A 23,261-nucleotide genomic window follows, 5' to 3' on the forward strand; every position below is an offset into this window, starting at 1 on the left:
GTAATTGAGACTGAAGTTTTGAATCCAGATCTGACCCACGGGTTTCTATTCTTACTTGTGATAATAACAAAGGAATGTCAAACCAGGCACAACTAAGTAACTCCAAACATTCAGACTCTACTCCTGAGTTAAGTGAGCATTTGGGGGTATCGCTGATTAATGGAATGAGGGCTGCCACTATCAGATAACAGAACAATTCAAATTTTTTCTTTGGTGAAAGGACCAGAAGGGCCTCAAGTAAGGTTTGTTTGGTTAAATTGGGTTGAACACATAATACTAAGGTATTTTTTTCAGGTATCATAGTAACAGTGACACTTTCCCTAAGACTATTCCAAATAATATAATAGAAAAAACTTTCCCTAAGACTATTCCAAATAATATAATAGAAAAAAAGTTATATGGCGTTATCTGTAAGTATTCACTTATAGATTATTTTATTTTTGTAAACTTTGGAGCTCTTTGGACTTTTTACCATACTAAAGGGCATGTCTGTTAGTAGAGCCAAGCATACACCTATTACTGTCTGTTACTCCTTCATTAGTTAAGAACATTTCTGATATTTTCACTCAGCTGATTTCTAACTTCCTAATACTCTATAAATAGAATTTTTGTTTTGTGTACAGAGATCCCTTCTGTACCATTTTCATACTCTAATACCTCGAGTAGCCTACGTTGAATTGAAGAGTTCTTAATAATTTTAAAAATTTCAGATGAATTCAAACTTTCTCAATTTTTCTCTCATCATAAACTATGTAAATTTTACAGTAAATTTTAAAGCAGCCAAACATAACTATTTTTAGACTGCAGTGTCAACTGCTGTAGTAAATTCTAATCCCGCTAAAACATATACAGTGAGAACCCCAAACAATATCACATTTTGCACTGTAATCTAAAAACTCATAATAAAGATTCACAAGCAGACTTTGGTTAGGCTGCTTACTTCAGGACTTTAAAAATAGTGCTAGTCATATGGCCACAAGCTACCATCTCAGAAATATCTGAGTCTAACCAATTTTACAAAAAGGGTGCACTAGATGTCGCTGTGGAGCTCATTGCAGGTTGTCTAGATTACTATTACGTAAAGCAGTTTCAATACATATTGGCAAACGGGCAAGAAAGTAGGATGCTTAGATACTTCCTGAAAGATTAGACCTAACTTGGAGATTGTCTTAACAGAAAAATGATGACTACAAGTAGCCAACAGGACTAGCACATGGCAGCACCACTTGTCAAGCCATGCTGTGGCAGGTGTCCCACATAGAAAGTAGAGGAAGATGGGCATGAACGTTGGCTCAGGGACAGTCTTCCTCAGCAAAAAAAGAGGACTGATGGCAGGTGTTATCTCAGGGCTAATCTTTCTCAAAGATAAAAGGAAAGAAAAAGAAATTCTTAATGTTTAAGACTGAAGCTTGTCCACGTAATTCAGAAGGAGATTCATTTGTGTAATAAAAATTATGAACATGGTAATACATAAAGGCAATTCAGGCTGAGTACAATTTGTTTGAAAGACAGTAGTAATATTGGAATAAATAATATTGTTCTAGTGCAAGAACATAACATAAGGAATCTTGGACTCCACCAAAGTACAAAGAATGTATCAAAACTTAGTTCTAAGAGTAATTACACTTTCTACTGACAACATAACTCTTTCATTACCATAGGAGCCATTTACATTACTAACTTGTGTATAGCAAATCCTAGAACACCCAGAAACATGAGGGTAATAAATTTTTTGTTTCCTTTCTTTAAAATTGAAGATCTGAAGAAGTAATACACACACGTGGTTCAAAAGTTTAAATATATAAAAGAAGATAGTGAAACTCTCCCTCGCCCCTGACCTCCAGCTATCCAATTCTCTACCCCACAGGCAACCAATGTTACTAGTTTTTGTGTATATTTCTTTCCAGACACACACACACTATTACCCTTCTTTTACACAGATGGTACTATATTCTCTATATGTCTTACTTTTTCATTTAACAATGTTTTGGAGATCTTTCTACATCAGTACAAAAAGTTCCAGTTTTACCTATCTGTCTGTCTATCTGTCTATTCATAGTTGCATAGCATTCCATGTATGGCTGTACTATAATTTATCTAACCATATTGGTGGACATACTGCATTATTTCCAATCTGTTGTAGTTATAAATAACACCACAATGAATCATCTTATACATACATTGTTTTGCACAAGTGTTATAAATGTGAGAGAAATTCCTAGAAGTGAGATGATTGGACCAAAGGGAACATTCATTTGTGATTTTTGATAGATGGACATTGTCACGACAGTATGTCTTGTCTGGTAAGATATTCTCCCTCTCTCTGTCTTTGCACCCCCTGTAGGTGTGTGTGTGTACGTATGTGTGCATGTGTGTGATAAAAATATATGTAACCATGTACTATGTAAAGTTGTTTAATTCTAAGTAGGGCCAGAGCCAGCTGTATGTTTTTAGTTTATACATTTTTTTATTCTAGTTCTTCCCTTTTCTATTATCTGTCCCTCCTTTTAGCTGTCAGTTGACTTGTATATAACAGCTTCTCCCCTGCCCCCTCCTAATTTTCATCTTCTAATCTTTCAGTGGCTTAAAAAGCAGATCTCTAAGTTTATTAGGTTTCTGTCAAGAAAAGATCAAACTACACTCACTAACTTTATGATTTGTTTCTCGAACCAGTGATCAATTCTACCTGTTTCAAATTTGTAATCTGAGTTATTTAGATTCTTTATATCTCTTTCCTTCACAGTAAGACAGTTCTATATATTAATGCTGTTTTTTAAATTAACCATATAAATCTTGACACAGAACTTTAACAAAAGCTGACTATAAAGAATTGAGTTAATATATGCATAAAATCCATCAAGTAGGCATACAAATGTTCTGTCTATAGTGTAGTATTTTAGAGTCTAAATGTATCAATATAATAGATTGTTTTAAAACAGAGCTTCTATAATTGCTGTGCTGGTTATTAAGTGATTGTCTCTTGGCTCCAAACCCACTCCTGTATATATACTCTACGGCACTAGAGTTGAGACAAGCAAAAAACTATTTCAGCTTCCACCAATATGGCGTGCTAGAAGAGACAGGAAGGCAGGAGGAGGGAGACAGCACTTTGCTGCTGTTCCTGTCAGAATCCTTCACATCTTCACTCTGGCAGCAGAGTGATCCTGTTCCCAGCTCTTTCTAGCGCTTCCAGAATCAGCCTCATTGAGTGCCTTCAGACACACCAGCAACAGCCTGGCAGTGCCTTCTCACAGGTTCTGGTCCCAGTTCCAAAGGGTCCCTCTTGCCAAATGCTAAATTCTAATAACCTTGACCAGTTCTCTCTGTTCCTCGAGCACTGCTTTCTGCAGTTATTACCTGTGTGACCTCAGGGTTCTCTTTGTGCCTTTCCAGTTCTCCAGTGCCCATTTAACCAAGTCCCATATTAAACATTCTGTTAAAGTAACTAGTGTGCTTTCTTTTTTTCCTGATAGAATGACTATAATCCCAGTTTTATCAAAGAAAACAAGCGTAAAACACTCAACTATTCATTGTGAATTAACACCTCAGACTTTGTAGAATGTCAATACTGCCTCAGTCTTAGTAAAAGGAACAACGTTTACTGAAATCACTTCCTAGCTATTTAGAAAATCGTGAAAACAGAAGAGTCTTGAAAAAGGGACGCTAAAAAATTTTTGTTGACTAAACTGTTGGCTCCTTAAGGTTTCCAATACAACACTAAGGTAAAAGGTAGGATATGTAGGTCTATTTTAAGCTACAAATCTATAGCATGACAAGTGGCTATAATAGTGAATGCAAACAATGTAACTGCTCTTTAGTGACCCTTGAACTGAGAATTGGAATCATATGTCAAATAGTATTCTCTAGGGCAGGCTTGGCAGCATGTGAGCCATTCAGCAAATATTTATGGAATGCTTTCTATATGCGTGCCTGGAACTCCACATGCTAAGAATTCACTGATGAGCAAGACAGACCCTTGGAGAACTTATGATCTTATAGATAATATAAAGGAGGTAAATGCTTTCTCAGTCTGAGCAAATGGGACCTAATTCACTTCTGCAGTTCAGAATGCCCAAAATAAGTAGGTTCAATAATGTGAGCCCTTCCTTAGCAAAGGATTAGGGAATGCCCAGCATTTGGTTCCAAAATGCGTTACTCTGTAAAAGGAACCAGGAATTCATGGATAAATGACTGATTCCAGAACTAGGACATGAAAAGAAAAAATAAACCAGGAATATGTAGCATTGGAAAGTAAGGATGTGCTCAAAAATTGATGGAACATGTTAAAAGAACACAGGAGCCAGCTCGAAGGGCCTCTTACTGAGAGAACTTGAACATCAAAATAACAGTACTGTATCATAACTGAGAATCCAGACTCTATACTGATAAGAAATACATAAGAAAGAAAAGCTTATTCTTAGAGTAGAATAGTCAGCTAAAAAAATGTAAAAGGAACAAGGATTTAGAAAATCACCATTTTGCAACCATCATGGTGGTCATTAACCCAGGCAAGAATCATCAATGGATGTGAAAATGAGTGGGTGCAAGATTTTTCAGAAACAGGGCATTTACGCAGTCTCGAAAGTCTCTCCCCCAAAATTACTTACTAATTACAAAAGGAAAAATAATAACTTTACAGTGAATAAACTTGATAGACACTACCTTAAATCAAGTGATCAAAGTTAACCTCACCAGCAGCGGTGTAAATCAACAACAAATGCCTCCCAAGGGATGCAGTGAGAAGAATACATCACTTACATAGTATAGTCTTCTCTCCCTAATTGCACAGCCTGAATCTAATCATGAAGAAATATCAGATAAACCCAAACTGAGGGAAATTTTACAAAATAGCTGGCAGGTATTCTTCAAAAATGTCAAAGTCATGAAAGACAAAGAAAGACTGAGAAACTTATGGAGAAAGAGAACTAGAGACATGACCACTAAATGCAACGTGTCATCCTGGATTGAATGTGGGAAAAAAGGCATTAGAATAAAGGATATTAACTAGATAATTGGCAAAGTTTGAATGTGGACTATAGATTAGATTATCAAAGTTAAATTTTCTAGTTTTGCTAATTATACTTTGCTTATGTAAGAGAATCATCTTTATTCTTAAGAAATTCACTCAAAGTATTTAGGGGTAAAATGGTGTAAGTCTGCAACTTACTCTCAAATGGTTCAAATTATATGGATGGATGGAGACATGGATAGACAGATAAAAAAGAAACTGTTAAAGCAATGGTGGCAAAATGTTAAAACCTGGCAACTCTAGATGAAGTATATATTTGTACTATTTTTGCATCTTTTCTGTAAATTTGCAATTATTTCAAAATTTAAAAAATAATTATAATTAAAGGAGGAGACACAGGGCCATTCCTTGTACTGCAGTTTCTTAATGAACCCTTCCTAATGATCCAGATGCTTACAAGGGCCACCAGAAAAAGGGTGTGTTAGTCTTTGGATTAGGAGTGGCTGTTACATAGACACAACCCTGCTAACTACTAACTACTGCTAGAAAAAGTGGCTTTAAATCAACTAATCCAAAAGCTAAATCATTTTTATACCTGACGGCTGCATTTTACTAATGTATATCTAAGGGCCATATATAATAGGTTTACTCATTGTTTCCTGGTCAGTTTCATTGTTACCTCCAAGAATGTTCATCAGGAAGCTACACTGTTATCTAGATATAAACAGAATCTATTCCAATATGTCTACACTGCGTGAGGATGAGACTAGGCACTCATCCCTGAATGACTCTCTGTATGCTCCTCTACCTTTCTCAGTCCTAGGCATCTGGGTAGCGTCATGAGATTAATTCTAGCTCAAAGAACATGAGCAGAAGTGATGTGTCACTTTCACTCTGAGGCAGCTGAAAGAGGGTGTGCCTTTTCCTTGTTCCATCTCTTCACCTTTGGCCAAACCTGTAGCAGTCACGTGTTGAGAAGGCAGAGCTAAAACTAAAAGATGAAAGCACCTTTGATCCCTGAGTTGCCACTTGGAGGAGAGCTCCATGGAGAAGCACCTAATCAGCACCAAACTCTATGGGAGCAAGAAGTAAACTTTCATTGTGTTATATTGTTAAGATTTGGGGTTAATTTTTTAATTTAAGATAGCCATAGCTGCTTTCCATTCCTCTTTCTCTTCTCCCTCTGTTACCTTTTCTTTTCTTTAAAAAATATTGATTGTGGTGCTGGCCCCGTGGCTGAGTGGTTAAGTTCGCGCACTCTGCTGCAGGGGGCCCAGTGTTTCATTGGTTCGAATCCTGGGCGTGGACATGGTACTGCTCATCAAACCACGCTGAGGCAGCATCCCACATGCCACAACTAGAAGGACCCACAATGAAGAATATACAACTATGTACCTGGGGGCTTTGGGGAGACAAAGGAAAAAAATTAAAAAATCTTTAAAAAAAAAAAGAATTGACAATTTCAAAAGTATTTAAAAAAATATTGATTGGTTTCTTTTCTTTAATTTCTTAGTTTCTTTTTTTTCACTTCAGGCTAACAGAGCCAAGGGGACCTGCAAGGTTGATGCCTAAGAGGCAGCCAGCAGGATTGGGAAGTTGGTTACAAACAAGGGAAATGAGCAAATAAGAGACAATATACTGAAGATAATGAAAACCAGTTTTATCTCTGTCAAGGAAAGGAATTACAAACATGGAATGAAAAAAAGGCTAGGATAAATTCTCTGGTATTCTGATTTGGAATTGGAGGTATTAGTGTGAACTCATAGTTTTTAAAAGAAGAAAATAGACAGATGATAGATAAGACAGATTTAAATGTATATGTGTGTATACGTAAATCTGCTGAGAGAGCCTAGAAGCACTAACACCTTGGAGCAATGAGAATATTTTTTCCCCAGATCTTGGTTTCTGCATGCTATACTCCTCTAAACAGAACCAGAGCTCTTTGGAGAAATGGCTGATTCCAGGGCTGGGGTAGAAAAAGTAATAAGGGGAGCGTGGGACATCTTGCTAGACCGGAAAGTACCAAAGTGTTCAAAAAATGAAGAGGATTTGTCTAAAGAATACAGGATCAGTTTAAAGGGGTTCCCACTGGCCAAATCTGAGAAAATATAAGAATCAAAAGAAATTATGCTAGTGTTAGATTATAACTCATCAAATAAAATAGGAATCCACTCGTTCATACTGATATAAATAAACGAAGAATAAATAAATGAGGACAAAGGGAAGTGCTTCTTTACAGTAGAATACTAATAAATGTAGAACTGACAGAGTTAAAAAAAATCACCATTTGGCAATTATCACAATAATAATTGATTCACGCAATGATCATTGATACAAGCGAAAATTAGTGGGTGAGAGTTTGTTGAAGAACAGAATATTTATGCAGTCTCAAAGTATCTCCTCACAAATAACTTATTAATTACAGATAAAAATACTAACTTTACAATGAAGTCACCTGGCAAATACTACCTTGATCAAGTGATCAAAGTTCACCTCACCAGTAAAAGGACCAATAAATATCACGTGACTTCTGACAGGACACTCTGAAAAGAACAAAGGATCATTTCTATGATATTCCTGCTCTAAATGCATCCTCTAAATCTAATTGGGAGAAAACATCAGAGAAATCCAGATTGAGTGACATGCTCCAAGATAACTGTCTTGTATTCTTCAAAAATGTCAAGGTCATGAATGACAAAGAGAGATAGAACTGTTCCAGAATGAAGAAGATTAAAGAGACATGAAAATTAAATGCAGTGTGCTCCTGGACTGGACACTGGACTAGAAAAAAAGTATTTTTGGTTTGTTTTGATTTGTCTTTTGTTGTAAATGACATTGCTGAGAAATTTGGATAGGACTTATGAATTGGACGGTAGTGTTATATCAATGTTCATATCCTGATTTTGATGGTTGTGCTTTGTCTTTTAGGAAATACCTACAAGTATTTAGGAGTAACAAGGCATTGTGCATTTAACTTAACTCTCAATTGGTTCAGGAAAAATATGTGTGTGTATAGACATATAAGCGTATTTATGTGTGTATATATATAATCTATATATACTTATAAGAATATTTAATATGTGTGTATATCTCTACATGTATGTATAACAATAGATAGGAGAGACAGAGAACCATAAAGCACACGTGGCAAAATATTAACAATTGGGGAAACTGACTGAAGGATATATAGAAGTTCTTTGTACTATGCTTGCATCTTTTCTGTAAATTTATTATTTATTTATTTATTTATTTTTAAAGATTTTATTTTTTCCTTTTTCTCCGCAAAGCCGCCCAGTACATAGTTGTATATTCTTCGTTGTGGGTCCTTCTAGTTGTGGCATGTGGGACGCTGCCTCAGCGTGGTTTGATGAGCAGTGCCATGTCCGCGCCCAGGATTCAAACCAACGAAACACTGGGCCGCCTGCAGCAGAGCGCGTGAACTTAACCACTCGGCCACGGGGCCAGCCCCTGTAAGTTTAAAATTACTTCAAAATTAACAGAAGTAAACTAGAAAATATGAAAAATAAGATATCAAGAATTTTACCATAAAGGATGAAAGCTAATCCTGTGGGGGTAAAGGAGATTCCTGGGAAGAGAATGTAAAGGAAGAGAGGCCAAAGACAGAACTTTGGAAATATTCACAGTGCCATAAAGTAGGTGTCCAATAGATATTAGATAATTTAAAAAGAGATAGCCTAGACTAACCTAGCTATTACATTGTGGGCGTTTTTGTTTTGTTTTTTTTTGTGAGGAAGAGTGGCCCTGAGCTAACATCTGTGACAATCTTCCTCTACCTCTACACCCACAGCGTGGCTTGACAAGCAGTGCTAGGTCCGCGCCCAGCATCCGAACGAACCTGCAAACCCTGGGCGGCCAAAGCAGAGCACGCAAACTTAACCACTATGCCACCAGGCTGGCCCCCAACGATTACATTGTTTTTTAAAATTATTGTACTAAGATACTTCTATTTTTCCTAGACATATTTGAACTACCATACTACATTAGCCATTGTAACACTTGAAGCATGCCTCTGACTTTTTTTCAATTACTCTTGAATTCATCGTGTTAAGGCAAAATCTGAAATGTTTCAACAGTTTTTAAAAATATGTGATGTTACTTTCCCTTGTTACTATTTTTTAATGATATTCTTAGAGTGAATGTTATTCCAAAAACTTTTAGGTTGTCTAGATTACTATTACATAAAGCAGTTTCAATACATATTGGCAAATGGACAAGAAAGTAGGATGCTTAGATACTTCCTGAAAGATTAGACCTAACTGGGAGATTGTCTTAACAGAAAAATGATGACTACAAGTAGCCAACAGGACTAGCACATGGCAGCACCACTTGTCAAGCCATGCTGTGGCAGGTGTCCCACATAGAAAGTAGAGGAAGATGGGCATGAACGTTGGCTCAGGGACAGTCTTCCTCAGCAAAAAAAGAGGATTGATGGCAGATGTTATCTCAGGGCTAATCTTTCTCAAAGAAAAAAGGAAAGAAAAAGAAATTCTTAATGTTTAAGACTGAAGCTTGTCCACATAGTTCAGAAGGAGATTCAATTATGTAATAAAAATTATGAAAATGGTAATACATAAAGACAATTCAGGCTGAGTACAATTTGTTTGAAAGACAGTAGTAATATTGGAATAAATAATATTGTTCTAGTGCAAGAACATAATATAAGGAATCTTGGACTCCACCAAAGTGCAAAGAATGTATCAAAACTTAGTTCTAAGAGTAATTACACTTTCATTTACACAGACGTCAGGTGTTTAATCATATTTTTTTAAAAAATAGAATATTAGTTCCTAAACTTCAGCCACACCATGTAAACAATGAAGTGAATAATATTGTTCATTTAGTTCAGACATCTAATCTGATCATTCAAACACACAGGAAAAGTTATTCTGACCCATAATCTGCCCTTGGTAAGTAAATCAGATGGTCGACAAAACTCTGCTTTGATTTTTATTTTGTCCTGCTTTATAATTTAAATGCGGGGTGATTTAAATATTTTTCAAAGTTGACATTCTTGAAATCAAAAGAGGAAAAATACTATATCTTTTCCACAATGTTTCAAAGCAGCACAGATTATAGAAAATTTAAGTAATTGCTAGTGTTATGTAGGTTAATTGCAATTGTGTAACAGTCAGCAATATTCATGTTCTCTCAGAGGAAGAAGTCAGTCAGTTAATTCCAGTAATGTTTGAAACTACAGCTCTGTAAAAAATATGTTTGATTCCCTGAAGCTATTCCTTCTCAACTGACTACCTTCCAAGTCTAGAGATATAATAATAGAATTCAAAAATTTTCCCTGAAGTTTCATTACATTTGAAAATTTTATTTATTTATTTATTTTGAGGAAGATCAGCCCTGAGCTGACATCTGCTGCCAATCCTCCTCTTTTTTGCTGAGGAAGACTGGCCCTGAGCTAACATACGTGCCCATCCTCCTCTACTTTATATGTGGGACACCTGCCACAGCATGGCTTGCCAAGAGGTGTGTAAGTCCATACCCGGGACCTGAACTGAAGAACCCCAGGCTGCCAAAGTGGAACATGTGAACTTAACCGCTGCGCCACCAGGCCAGCCCCTATAGTCATTATTTTTCATATTTTCTATTCTTCCTCAGGTCTATATATTTCTCCCTAAAATTTCCTCTCCATTACCAAGCCCACGGCTATATGTCCATCTTTAAGCAGCTGATATTCTCCTCTCTCTTTTGACACATCTCTTACCTCATTAAGAAGTTACCCCATTTCGTATGGTGTGCTGATGGCCTACACCACAGCCCCGCACCTTGTTCTTGTGTGTGAAAGTGCAGCTGGAAGTAAACGAGATCAGCAGGATTCCTTTCTAGTAACTGAGCACTTTCTATCCACGGCAAACCAGGTCATTCAGGATATTGTCTCAGTTTACAGATGGAAAACTGATGTCAGGCTCATTCTCTAGGCTAATGTCTATCTTTGAATTCCTTAGGTCTGCATTTCCTAAACCGGGCTGTTGATAAGAATCACCTGGGGAGCTTTTGAAAGTGGTGGATTCCAGGACTCCTTATCAGACTTAGTAAGCATCATCTTTTGAAGCCTGAGAACACTGGTGTCTAAAAAACTCCTCAAGGGCCAGCCTAGTGGCATAGTTTGTGCACTCCGATTCAACAGCCTGGGGTTCACAAATTCAGATCTCAGGCATGGACCTACACACCACTCATCAAGCCATGCTGCTGTGGTGGCCCACATACCAAATAGAGGAAGACTGGCACAGGCGTTAGCTCAGCAACAATCTTCCTCAAGCAAAACGAGGAAGATTGGCAACAGATGTTAGCTCAGGGCCAATCTTCCTCACCAAATAAAATAAAATAAAATAAAAAGCTCCTCAAGAGCTTTGATGAGAAACCAGATTTGGGAACCTCTAACTTGTGACGGTCAGGCCTCACTTAAAATCTGTCAGAGTGATAGACTGTAATCATTGAGTGACTAAAGTTGCCACATATGAGTATACCTTCTATGTGGACTATTTTAGGGTCTGCATTTCTAGGCCTGCCTCTCCTCTCTGGGCCAAAGCATATTGTATGGTTTTAATTGCAGACAGAAGGAAATTTCAAGATGTAAAACGTTAAAGGCTGGGTAAAAGGATTCACCTGCCTTTTATTCTTGAATAAAAAATACAATGTCCCTGAACATGCAGGTAAAACTTTCAGTTTTCAGCCCCCTGCACAAAGGTGGGTGACTTCAAGAGTCTGAAGCCAGGCCTCAGAGCTGGGGCTGCTCTCTTAGGATGCACTTTGGTAAAGGGGTCGCCCCTAGTCTTACAGCCAAGGTACTGTAGGCTCAACCTAGGATACCCTTCCAAAGAGGAAGGGGCATGGTTTGACCTTTTAAAACTTTCCAGAATGGAAATGATGGCCCCATGGTGACATCTATTTTATCTTATTTCAGATACAAAGAGACAAATTTCACCCTACTCTATTTATGGAGACATGCAAAAACAAACATATAAGATTTATAATCATAAAAGACAATAACTAAGCGGATGTTACTCTTTTTTTCCTCAGAGCAGATATGAAAAGAGACTTTAGTTTCCCTTGCATAATTCATTATATCCCTCTATTATGGCTGTGCTAGAAATTATTTAGGGATTTTCTTGTGATTCCCCGTGACAGGGATGATCCTCAAATCCACAAGTGCAGACTGGACCTCTAGCTCTAAGGTTACAAATGTTTGTTGGAAATTTCCACCTGAATGTCCTACCTCTCTACCATCTCAAATTCTAACTGTTTATCACCAAAATAGGTTCTGGGTTAGGACTAGCCACAAGGGAAATTTGTGCAAGGTTTCAAAGGCAGAGGTGAAGCGGCAGTCATTACATTCTGAAGGTCAGTAGAGGACGTAAGGCTCTGCAGCAACTCAGGCACATTGTTGCTGATCTGCTGGCTCTCCTTGGAGTGGGGTAGTGGCCAGGTGTGGAGCTCTTTCAGCAACTCCTGGACCTTCTTCAGTTTCTCTGAGTCCTGGGCCAGATGTGTGCACAGCAATGTGGCTCTTATAAGCACCTGCACCATAGCTTCTGCAGGTACCTGCATCATCAAGGTTGTAGGTGGTAAGAGACAGATGCACGGTCTGGTTTATCCTCATGAGATCCAAACCTTGAGAGTTCCAGTTTGTCCCTGCTCACCCCCACTTCATGTCCAGCTTTCCTACCTGACCATAAGCTCTATCAATTTATAGCAATTTCAGGTCCAACCCCAGACAAAGAGGCAACTTGTCCAGCTCCCACAACTTCATAAGGCCTAATCCCTAAAATAAATGTCTTATTCCATATGACTCAGTGGTTATGCTTCTCTGGTCAAACTCTTCTATGGACAACGGTATTGGAAGTAACTCCAGGAGAACCAAACCTTAAGAATGGGTTCTCTGACTTTGTTCTGGGTTATCTAATCTGATTGGATTTAAAGGTGCTGATGACCAGTTGTCAATGATAAAGGTGACACTGGTTATCTATGGCATGCATTAGCAAAAACAGTTTCTTAAACGATCACCTGTGACACCTGTAATCAATTGCCTAAATAAGGCAAGGCTTTGGGTGACCCAGTAGATGTTTCCATAGAATACTTAAGTGAAAATAAGGAATACAGTGGGGTTGTTTGGTTTATCCTAATTATGTTGGATAACTGGGGGAAAGGAAATGATGAGCTTAGGGCTTCAAGTTCTCAGTTCAATCAAGATGAGATAAAGGACCAGAAAGTTTATATGACTACCTTCCTGTATCTGCAAGGCTGTAATTTCTAAAAACCAAACCCAAAATCTAATCCCGAATTACAATTCAATTGAATTCCCAATCTTGTGGGTCTCATGATAAAGTTAGAGCATTTTTTTTTTCTTTTTTGGAGCAGCAGTGAGACCCTGAATATTGGAATGGGAACATACAGGGTCAGATTCTGACGACACTGGGTTCATGAACCCTTAGATTCTGCTGAGCCTTCTTTGCTAGCAAAAACAGCTCTTCCTTCCTTGCCTGAAAAACTTAGTCTCTCCTTACTTGTAAAGCTTCTAAATGGCCTCCCCTGAAGAAGTTGCCTTGATGGGTCTGCTGATCGTCCTCTCGACTGTAGTCAACACCTCCCATTGCTTCTAGATCCCCATGCAGGAGATCCTAGAGACTAAGAGAAAAAATGTGCAAAATTTATATTGGCAGAAACCTGGGCAACATGTATGGGGATGGGGACTAAGAATGTTGGGTTGGGGAGGTGATAGTCAGCCTCTAGGATGGCCCCAATGATTCCCACCACCCTTCCCACATCGTGTTGCAATTGGTCTGTGTGACCAATAAAATACAGTAGAAGTGATGGTGTGTCCCTTCTGAGATTAGGTTATAAAGGGCACAGCAGCTTCTCTCTTGGTTGCTGTCTTTCTTTCCTGAATTACTCACTCTGGGGAAGACATGTCAGAGCAGCCGTATGAAGAGGCCCGCATGACGAAGCACGGAAGCATCCTGCCAATGGCCAGGTTAGCGAGCTTGGAGGCAGATCCTCTGGCCCCAGAGACTGCGGTCCCAGTCAACAGCTGGACTACAACCCCATGACAGACCCTGAGCCAGACCACCCAGCTGAGCCACTCCCAGATTCCTGACCCTCAAAAAATGTGAGATAAGTGTTGTTTTATGTTCTTAAATTTTGGGGTAATTTGATAAGTAGTGATAACTAAGATAGGATAGAAGAAATATAATTATAGGTCAAGCCAAATTTATTAATATGCTTACAGTAAACAGAGTGTCTCAATCCATTGTTTTAGCTCAAATTGCTGAGAGTAACTCTAACAGTTTGGCTGAAATTTAAATTCAATAGTGGCTTATAATAAATGAAATTAAAATGCCAGCCTTCCTTGGTATACTGAATAGGAAGGTATTGACAAAGACTCTCTCCTTGACCAAACCTTAGTTAGGCTCCTCGGAGCCCCTTTCAACTAGGCCCATCCTTGGGCAAGTCTTTCAAGAGCCCAAGTGTAGTAAAAATTCTGTCAAGTTGGTTTAGCCAGAATCCCCCTAACCCGGATATGTGATCACCCTCAATACCTGATCAAATTCCTCATCCCGCAAGTAATATCTGATCACCCTGGCCCGCCTTCAGCAAGGATCCTGTTAGGTCAATTTAGTGAGAATTATCCTACCTTCTTAGTAACTTCCCATCCACTGACCCCCTCCCCAACTCTGTTCCTTGGCTAAAAATCCCCATTTTTAGACATTATTTCATTAAGTCTTCATAAACTCTGTAAGATAAGTATTACTCCCATCCAGGACCAGCTACATAATTTGCAGGGCCTAGTGCAAAATGAAAAATGCAAGGCCTCTTATTCATAAATTATTAAGAATTTCAAAACAGTGACAACAGAGCATTAAACCAAGCGTAAGTTCCCTGTGTAACTGCACAGGTAGCAAGCCAATGAGGCTGACCCTGCTTCCATCTCACCTTTAAGAAACAAGTTCCTAGAGATAAGTAAATTCCCAAGGTTACTTTATCAAGAGCTGGGGAAATGTCAGAGCCAGAATTCTAACAGAGGTTTGACCCCTTCTAAATTCTCCCCAATTTTACTAGGCCCTTTTCTGTTGAACTGAATCTAATGAAAATTTTCTAAATTTATTAAACACACAAAATCTGCAGCCAGTCACTTTCACTCTGTTCATCCCTGTACCCCCAGGTGTTAAAAAGCATTTATTGAATGGTTTTTTTTTTTTTGGAAGATTAGCCCTGAGCTAACATCCGTGCCCATCTTCCTCTATTTTATATATGGGACGCCTACCATAGCATAGCTTGCCAAGCGGTGCCATGTCCCTACCCAGATCTGGGCCTGGGAACCCGGGGCCTCTGAAGCAGAACCTGCGAACTTAACGCTGCGCAACCCGGCCAGCTCCTATTGAACGTTTTAATGTTGTATAAACTATTGTAAGGAAGTAGCAACCTGTCTTGTCTATCTGACGAGTTCTTGCTGCACATATCCTTTTAAAATACTCTCCTGCAGTCTGATGGAAAATACAGACATATCTATGTGTAATGTCAATGGATAGAAGTTTTTTAAAAAGTACCGTAGGGACAGAGGTCGTGACACAAAATACTGCAGTGACATTCTAATGACAACACTGAAATAATATATCATCAAGCATTGGGGTATTTGTTTTAAATGACTACTATACTGCGACTCATTTAGACGGAAAGCACTAAAGCGACGGCTTCAAGGAGAGGCTCTTGAAGGTGAAGGGACAAAAAGAGGAGGTCACAAGGACAAGCCGACATCACTCAAACACCTGGCCCTGAACGCGCGCCTGCGCAGAAGAATCCTCCTGCGCAGAAGCCGGGCCGGAAGGGCTGGGGCGAGCGGGGGCGGGGATAGGGTTGCTAGGAGAACGCGATGACGCTACGGCCTCCGCGCTCTTCCCCGCCAATGGGTGCCGCCGCCCTGTAGCAACGTGCTGTGTGCGTCACGCTGACGAGGCGCGAAGGGCACAGACCTAGGGCCCGGGAGGACGTTCGGCCTCTGTGAGCCGCAGCCTTCCGTGGGAGCGGGTGTGTTCGCCATCTTAGGGAGTGAGTGTGGCTGGCCTTCCCCGCAGTGGGTGCGGGGAGCGGAGCGCGGAGCCCCTGTGGGGCGCTGCTTTGGCCATAGGCCTGGTCGGCCTCCTCCCTGGGGGAGGCCGTCGTGACCTCCTCAAGGGCGCGGAGGCGGGAAGAAGGCAGGCCCGGTCGGGGTCCCCGGTGCTGGTGACTTTGGCCGACCTGACGGTCCCCTTGGCCTGTCCTCTGACCGCCGCTCGCTCTTCCCCCAGGAGGATGTTCTCGTCCGTGGCGCATCTGGCGCGGGCGAACCCGTTCAATGCGCCCCACCTGCAGCTGGTGCACGATGGCCTCGCGGGCCCCCGCAGCAGCCCCGCCGGGCCCCCCGGCCCGCCCCGCCGCTCCCGCAACCTGGCAGCCGCCGCTGTGGAAGGTGAGGTCAGCCCCTGGCCCGCTCGGTCGTGGTGTCCCCTCGTGGTCGGCTCGGCCTTCGCGGCCTGGGCCGGGCCTGGAGGACGGGGAAGGACGCGCCCGGTTGCTTGCCCGAAGATGTCAGCCCTTTCCGCCCTAGGCCGGTGTCCGATCCGCGGCCCTCCCTCAAGGGCGTGGACCCGCTTAGGGACAGCTCCCTCCGTGACCTCCACGACCTCGAGGGAGTAGAGGCATAGAGGCCTGACTGGCTCCTTATCTTCTCCGCCCTGGGCGTCTTGGTCAGCAGACTGGGTGTTGGGTAACGTGTCCTTAACCACTGGCTGCAGTTCTAACTGTATTCTCTGTTCTTTGATTTGACTTTAATTTTCTTATTAAAATACTTCTTCCTCCCTTAAGTATTCCCGAATATTAGTTGACATAAGGTATGTGAGATTAACTGGGTCTCTTGTTTTAATGCGATTGGTGGAGGGGGCGACTTGCAGCCCTAGAAAGGAGATGATAATTGAGAGGGATCCCTTTGGTCTTACCTCTCGGGCTTCTTGGTGGTTAGACCCAACTTTAACAACTGTATGCATTTTAAATCCCAGTGGAGTGTGTGTATAGAGAAAGTAGAGACCGACTTACAGGAATCCTGAAAATGTTATCTATATTGTGCCTGTAAAATACAGTGTTTTTAAAAATCACTTATGTGTTTCTGTTTATGTCTTTAGTGTGGGTAAAAAAATCTTTACACTTGAGCTATCATTCCATCCTTCGATTTAGAAAGTTAAAGCTAACGTCATTTTTGTAGTAAAGGTACTTGACTCCAGGAATTTATCTAGTTTTATGCTGTGGAGATCCTTAAGTGGGGATAGTGTTGGTTAGTGGCTGGGGGAAACTTAGAAGTTTGCAGGCTTTTACTTGTCAAGTGCTCTTTCCGAGTTTGATTTGAACTCTGAATGTTCTAATCAGTGGTTAATAATTTGAAGTTTGATTTTAATTGGAAGAGCCATTAATGTTGTGGAGAACTTTTTATTAATATAGCAAGATGAGCTAGCTAGTATCTCACAGATAGAACCTTCATAATCTTTAAATGATTCTTTTGATCATGGCACTGAATTTCTTGTTGTTCGCACTAGGTGGAAAATCATTTTCAACTTAATTCTAAGCGGTGGCCCAGGCTGTTCAGTTGTGATAACTGTTTCATAGGGAAACAGTTCCCTTTCATTCCCAGGGCTTTAGTCATCTCTGAAGAAATACTTACTTGATTTTTTTTTTTTCTTCAATCAAACAGAGCAGTATAGCTGTGAATATGCATCTGGCAGATTCTTTATCCTTTGTGGACTTGGAGGAATTATTAGCTGTGGCACAACACATACAGCATTGGTTCCTCTAGATCTGGTTAAATGCAGAATGCAGGTTTGTTTTGCATGTTGGACTAAATAAAGCATATTGTCGAAGCATGGCTGTTAAGTTGTAAGATGTAGTCCTCTACTAACAAGCCGTGTGGAAACCTAACTATCCAGGAGGTAAGTTGATAACCAGTAACATGAGTTTTATATTAAAACGCATGGTGTGTCTTGTCTTATTACAGAGTACAGTTGTGAATATGGCTCCATGAAGTTTTATGCACTGTGTGGCTTTGGTGGGGTCTTAAGTTGTGGTCTGACACACACTGCTGTGGTTCCTCTGGATTTAGTGAAATGCCGGATGCAGGTTTGTATTGAGATGACAATGAACCTATCTTTCATGTGTGACTTAATTCCAAATAATCTTAAAGGACTTCACAAGTGAGAAGAATTGGCAGACATCACAACTGGTAGAAACTTTAATAGGAAACCAAACCCAAATTTCTTTAACTTAGGATCTTTATTTTAATTAGTGTTTTAAATCCAAGAAATGCCTCTTTAAAATAGTGTGGGTGGATTGTCGCGTCTCAGACTGACTGTAAATGGTTTTTTGCTGCTGGCCTCAATTCTGGCTAGAGTTTCTCTTTAAGGCCTACTAGTTCTTTATGCTCCAATAGTCATTTTACAAGCAGTTAAATGTCAACAGTGGGTAATCGTTCTTTGCGTATTATGTGCAGTAACTTCTTGTCTCTTACTTAGATCAAGAGAGCACTATGTAGATTAAAAAAATACTCTCAGGGCCGGCTCAGTGGCCGAGTGGTTAAGTTCGCGCTCCGCAGCAGCGGCCCAGGTTTCAGATCCTGGGCGCGGACATGGCACCGTTCGTCAGGCCACGTTGGAGCGGCGTCCCACATCCCACAACTAGAAGGACCTGCAACTAAGATATACAACTGTGTACAGGGGGATTTGAGGAGATAAAGCAGGAAAAAAAAAAGATTGGCAACAGTTGTTAGCTCAGGTGCCAATCTTTACAAAAAAAAAAATACTCTCAGTATCTTAGTATTAAACATTTGTGGGTATAGCTTCTTGTATATTTATTTACATAAAAGTTTTTTATAATTAGAATATTGTAATTAGTTTTATTGAAACGAAAGTAATCAAACGTCAAAAATTTATTTGTCCCAAACAGGATTAGAAGTCTACTTACGTAAAAGAGAAAGGAAGGTGAAATATTAGCAGGGAGAGGAAGGTGATGTATACCAGCCCTTGTAGTATTGGCAGAAATAGTGAGATAAGATTTTTTCTTTTCCCAATTGTTCATAGAGTGGATGTGAAGTATGCTTTTGCTAAACTTATTATGCATGTCTCTTGAATTTAATTTCTTAAGTCAAAAGACAGATTCTCATTATATTGATGTACCTTTTTAATGTGTATTTAGTTTGTCTTAAGTTCACGTGACTTTATAACATCTTAATGGGTAGCATATATCAGGGATATACACTTACCTATTATTTAGGCAGTAGCTTTAAAACTAATTTTTTACAAGTGGTAGAAAGAGTTGGATGTTGAAAAATCTCTTTGAATCAGTTTTATCATGTATATTTGTAGGACTTTTACCTTCTTAACTAACCCTTCAAGACTTAAGTCTGACTGAAAGCTAGACCTTAATGTACAAAGTTACATTTACAGATAGAATGATGGATAGTAAGCTGATGTCATACAGTGACGTTGTATTCACCTACCTTTTGTGTAGTTGCTGAAGTTTATTTTAGAACCAAAGGGAAAAACTAATAATAATGAAATTGTATATTTATGAGAAGTGTTAGCTCTTTGGTCCATCTAATTAGTTTTTTTTCTTCTTGTTTTATATAAAGGTGGACCCCCAAAAGTACAAAGGCATATTTAACGGATTCTCAGTTACGCTTAAAGAAGATGGTGTTCGTGGTTTGGCTAAAGGATGGGCTCCGACTTTCATTGGCTACTCCTTGCAGGGGCTCTGCAAGTTTGGCTTTTATGAGGTCTTCAAAGTCTTGTATAGCAACGTGCTCGGAGAGGTATGTCATTTAATTTTGAAATTGAAAATCCTAAGATTTCAACTTAAAGTTCAAGACCAAAAAAGATCTTAGATTTTTGTCTGTACCACCTTGTTTTAGAACTGAGGAAATGGTCTCAGAAAAGGTGAGCAACATGCTTCGAATCATAAGGCTGTTGTAGCAGAGACAGGATGAGAAAAAGAAAATGTATTTTGTTAGATTTCAGTGCTCTTTTTATTATCCTATGCTGCCTTTCCAAAAGTTGGATTTTGAATTTTTTAAAGAGAAAGACTCTGAGATTCCTTTGTGTAGTTCAAAGGCCAACTATACTTGGCACCTAGATGTTCAGAAAATAGTCACATTGTACTGTGGCTGATGAGGTTATGAGAGATGACATTCAATCTCCTATTGTGTGTGTTATCCATGGAGTGTGATAAAGCAGCGCTTAGAGGCCGGCCAGCCAGGTGGTGAAGCAGTTAAGTGTGCACGTTCCGCTTCGGTTGCCAGGGGTTTGCTGGTTCGGATCCTGGGTGCGGACATGACGCCGCTTGGCAAGCCATGCTGTGGCAGGCGTCCCACGTATAAAGTAGAGGAAGATGGGCACGGATATTAGCTCAGGGCTAATCTTCCTCCAACAAAAAAAAGAAAAGAAACACTTAAAATGTGTGAAATTTAACTGTTTCCTACAACTGTCCCTTTAAGTTAAATTGAAAACAGCTAATGCAACAGCAATTCATGTCCCTCCTTATATTTTTCAATTAGGAGAACGCCTATGTCTGGCGCACATCACTATATTTGGCTGCCTCTGCCAGTGCTGAATTCTTTGCTGACATTGCCCTGGCTCCTATGGAAGCTACTAAGGTTCGAATTCAAACTCAACCAGGTTATGCCAACACTTTGAGAGATGCCGCTCCCAAAATGTATAAGGAAGAAGGCTTAAAAGCGTAAGTAAACATGCCTGGATTTCTAGTATAAAGATACTCATTGGAGGGAGCTGCAGTTCTTAGCATTAAGCTCACCAGACCTTTTTTTTTTTAAATTATGTTATGAAACTATTATGTCTTTTTAACTATTTAATTATTGTGTCTTTTTTTAAGTATTATAGTTATTTAACTATTGTATCTGTTTCTCTCTTACATAGAACATAAATTCCAGGGGCAAGGATAAGTTGGTACATGGCTTGAGCCCTGAATTAGGGATTTTTTGTAAAGTTATGAACCATTTGTCAGTCTACAAATGACTTGATATCTGACCTTAACATTTAATGTTAACTTTGGGGGGTGGGGACTTGTTAGAATTCTTGTCATCTGTGTTTTCAGTTAAGACTTTGTATAGTCAGACCACAACATGCTTCCTTAGATCCACCTTTGTGGGTGTTAGTCTTGAACTGTGTTCTACTTGTAAACTTCTTGTTTCTTGTAGTTCCGGTCAGAGAAACATCCAGCAACTTTTTTGGTTGTATAGTCAAAGGTGCTTGAGTCATTGGCATGTGAGATAAATATACCTGCATGTTAGTCTTATGTTCTGATAGAAATGACATGCAGTTGTGCTGTCATTTTTTTTACTATCAGGACTCGACTGGTGTGCGGACACTTCTGTTAATGATGAAAATCTCTGTTAGGTGAATATATGCAGCTGAGTAAAATAAGTCTCCTGGTTTCCTAGATTCTACAAGGGGGTTGCTCCTCTCTGGATGAGACAGATACCGTACACCATGATGAAGTTCGCCTGCTTTGAACGTACTGTTGAAGCATTGTACAAGTTTGTGGTCCCCAAGCCCCGAAGTGAATGTTCAAAGCCAGAGCAGCTGGTTGTAACATTTGTGGCAGGTTACATAGGTATGAATTATTTAGAATACACTTGTCTAGGAATTAAGGAAAAATAATTGTTTCCATTATTGGCCTCTTTTGTGAGGAAGAAATATTCCAGAGAAGTTTTATCATCTCATAGCATTTTATATGCCCTTCAGGATTCATAAATACTTGCTAATTAGTTCCTAAAATGTTTTATGGTTTGCATGTCATGATTAAGCTTGGGAACGTATTGATTTTACTACTGCACCATTTGGTTTTAGTTCAGTTTTTCAAGAAAAAATTTTGGTTTTTTGGAGGAGGATTAGCCCAGAGTAACATCCGCTGCCAATCCTCTTTTTGCTGAGGAAGACTGGCCCTGAGCTAACATCCATGCCCATCTTCCTCTGCTTTATATGTGGGATGCCTATCATAGCGTGGTGTGCCAAGTGGTGCCATGTCTACACCCGGGATCCGAACTGGCGAACCCTGGGCCGCTGAAGCAGAACGTGCGCACTTAACTGCTGTGCCACTGGGCCGACCCCAAAGAACAAATTTTTAATACAAGAGAAAGTGTTGATTAAAATATGAATATAAAAACTTTTGAAGGGTTGTTCTGTTTTACATAGGGTGGACTACTTTGTAACCTTTTCAGTCTCTAAATCTGATTTTGGTTTTATAACTAAAAGAAAATTTTATTACTTAGTCATGAAAAGGTTATTGGCTATGATGTGAATTTTTTTTTTTAACTGCCCTCATTTGATCATTTGTCTTGACTTTTTTCAGCTGGAGTCTTCTGTGCAATTGTCTCTCACCCTGCTGACTCTGTGGTGTCTGTGTTGAATAAAGAGAAAGGGAGCAGTGCTTCTCAGGTCCTCCAGAGACTTGGATTTAAAGGTAAGATTTTTTTTTCCCCTCTAAAGAAAGAATAACCCTTTGGGGTATATTGCATTTTTCATTCATGTTTCATACTTGGACCAGGTGTGTGGAAGGGCCTCTTTGCCCGTATCATCATGATCGGCACTCTGACTGCGCTGCAGTGGTTCATCTACGACTCTGTGAAGGTGTACTTCAGGCTCCCCCGCCCTCCCCCGCCGGAGATGCCGGAGTCTCTGAAGAAGAAGCTTGGGTTAACTCAGTAGACAGATCACTGCAAATGTGGACTGAATCTGCTTGCTGATCAGTGTTGAGGAACGTGCAAAAGGAACTTTTATATATATTTGACAGTGTAGGAAATTGTCTATTCCTGGTATAATTACTGTAGTACTCTTGCCGAAAGCAAGAGTTTCAAACTTAATGTTGAAATAAACCCAGCTGTTCATGATTTGTCTTTGACTTGATAATTATTTTTAAAACAAGTTTTTAAAGATTTAACTCTAAAATGGAAAGAATTAAGTGCAAATTAAAACATCAAGGAAAAATGCAAACTAACCACTGTTGGTTGAATACTCTGATCCCTATTCATAATGTCCTATGTCTTAAGTTTTGTCACTCAAGGAGAGTTCCTATATTTTTAGGAAACATACCCTAAATTTTCAAAAGCTTAATTAAATTGTAGTTATTTAAATACAGATAAATATTTGTTTGTGCTTATATTTTGACAAATTTAAGCCTATAATCAAATTTTTGCAACATGTACTATACTTTTCAAAATTTTAATGAGTTT

At 39.6% G+C, this 23,261-nt stretch overlaps 1 protein-coding gene and 1 non-coding gene across 5 annotated transcripts; both read left to right on the forward strand.

Moving 5' to 3' along the window:
• Positions 1 to 15,781: 15,781 nt before the first annotated feature.
• Positions 15,782 to 22,919, forward strand: SLC25A3 (solute carrier family 25 member 3). Of its 4 annotated transcripts, none has more exons than XM_023631251.2 (8): positions 15,782 to 16,045; positions 16,285 to 16,445; positions 18,018 to 18,139; positions 19,647 to 19,826; positions 20,568 to 20,749; positions 21,471 to 21,643; positions 22,382 to 22,492; positions 22,577 to 22,919. In XM_023631251.2, exons 2-8 carry the CDS (start codon positions 16,289 to 16,291, stop codon positions 22,735 to 22,737), a joined length of 1,086 nt encoding a protein of 361 aa, XP_023487019.1. In that variant the 5' UTR covers positions 15,782 to 16,045; positions 16,285 to 16,288; the 3' UTR covers positions 22,738 to 22,919. The 4 variants fall into 4 exon arrangements, with proteins under 4 accessions (XP_023487019.1, XP_070110184.1, XP_023487017.1 ...); XM_070254083.1 differs by having other exon boundaries at positions 15,838 to 16,024; XM_023631249.2 differs by lacking the exon at positions 18,018 to 18,139 and adding an exon at positions 17,718 to 17,842 and having other exon boundaries at positions 15,850 to 16,045.
• LOC111771146 (small nucleolar RNA SNORA53) lies at positions 21,150 to 21,399 on the forward strand. The gene has a single exon (XR_002804813.1). It is a non-coding gene; the product is annotated as a small nucleolar RNA SNORA53 (small nucleolar RNA).
• Positions 22,920 to 23,261: the final 342 nt, after the last annotated feature.

This window comes from Equus caballus, chromosome 28, assembly GCF_041296265.1.
Source record: "Equus caballus isolate H_3958 breed thoroughbred chromosome 28, TB-T2T, whole genome shotgun sequence".
Lineage (NCBI taxonomy): Eukaryota > Metazoa > Chordata > Mammalia > Perissodactyla > Equidae > Equus > Equus caballus.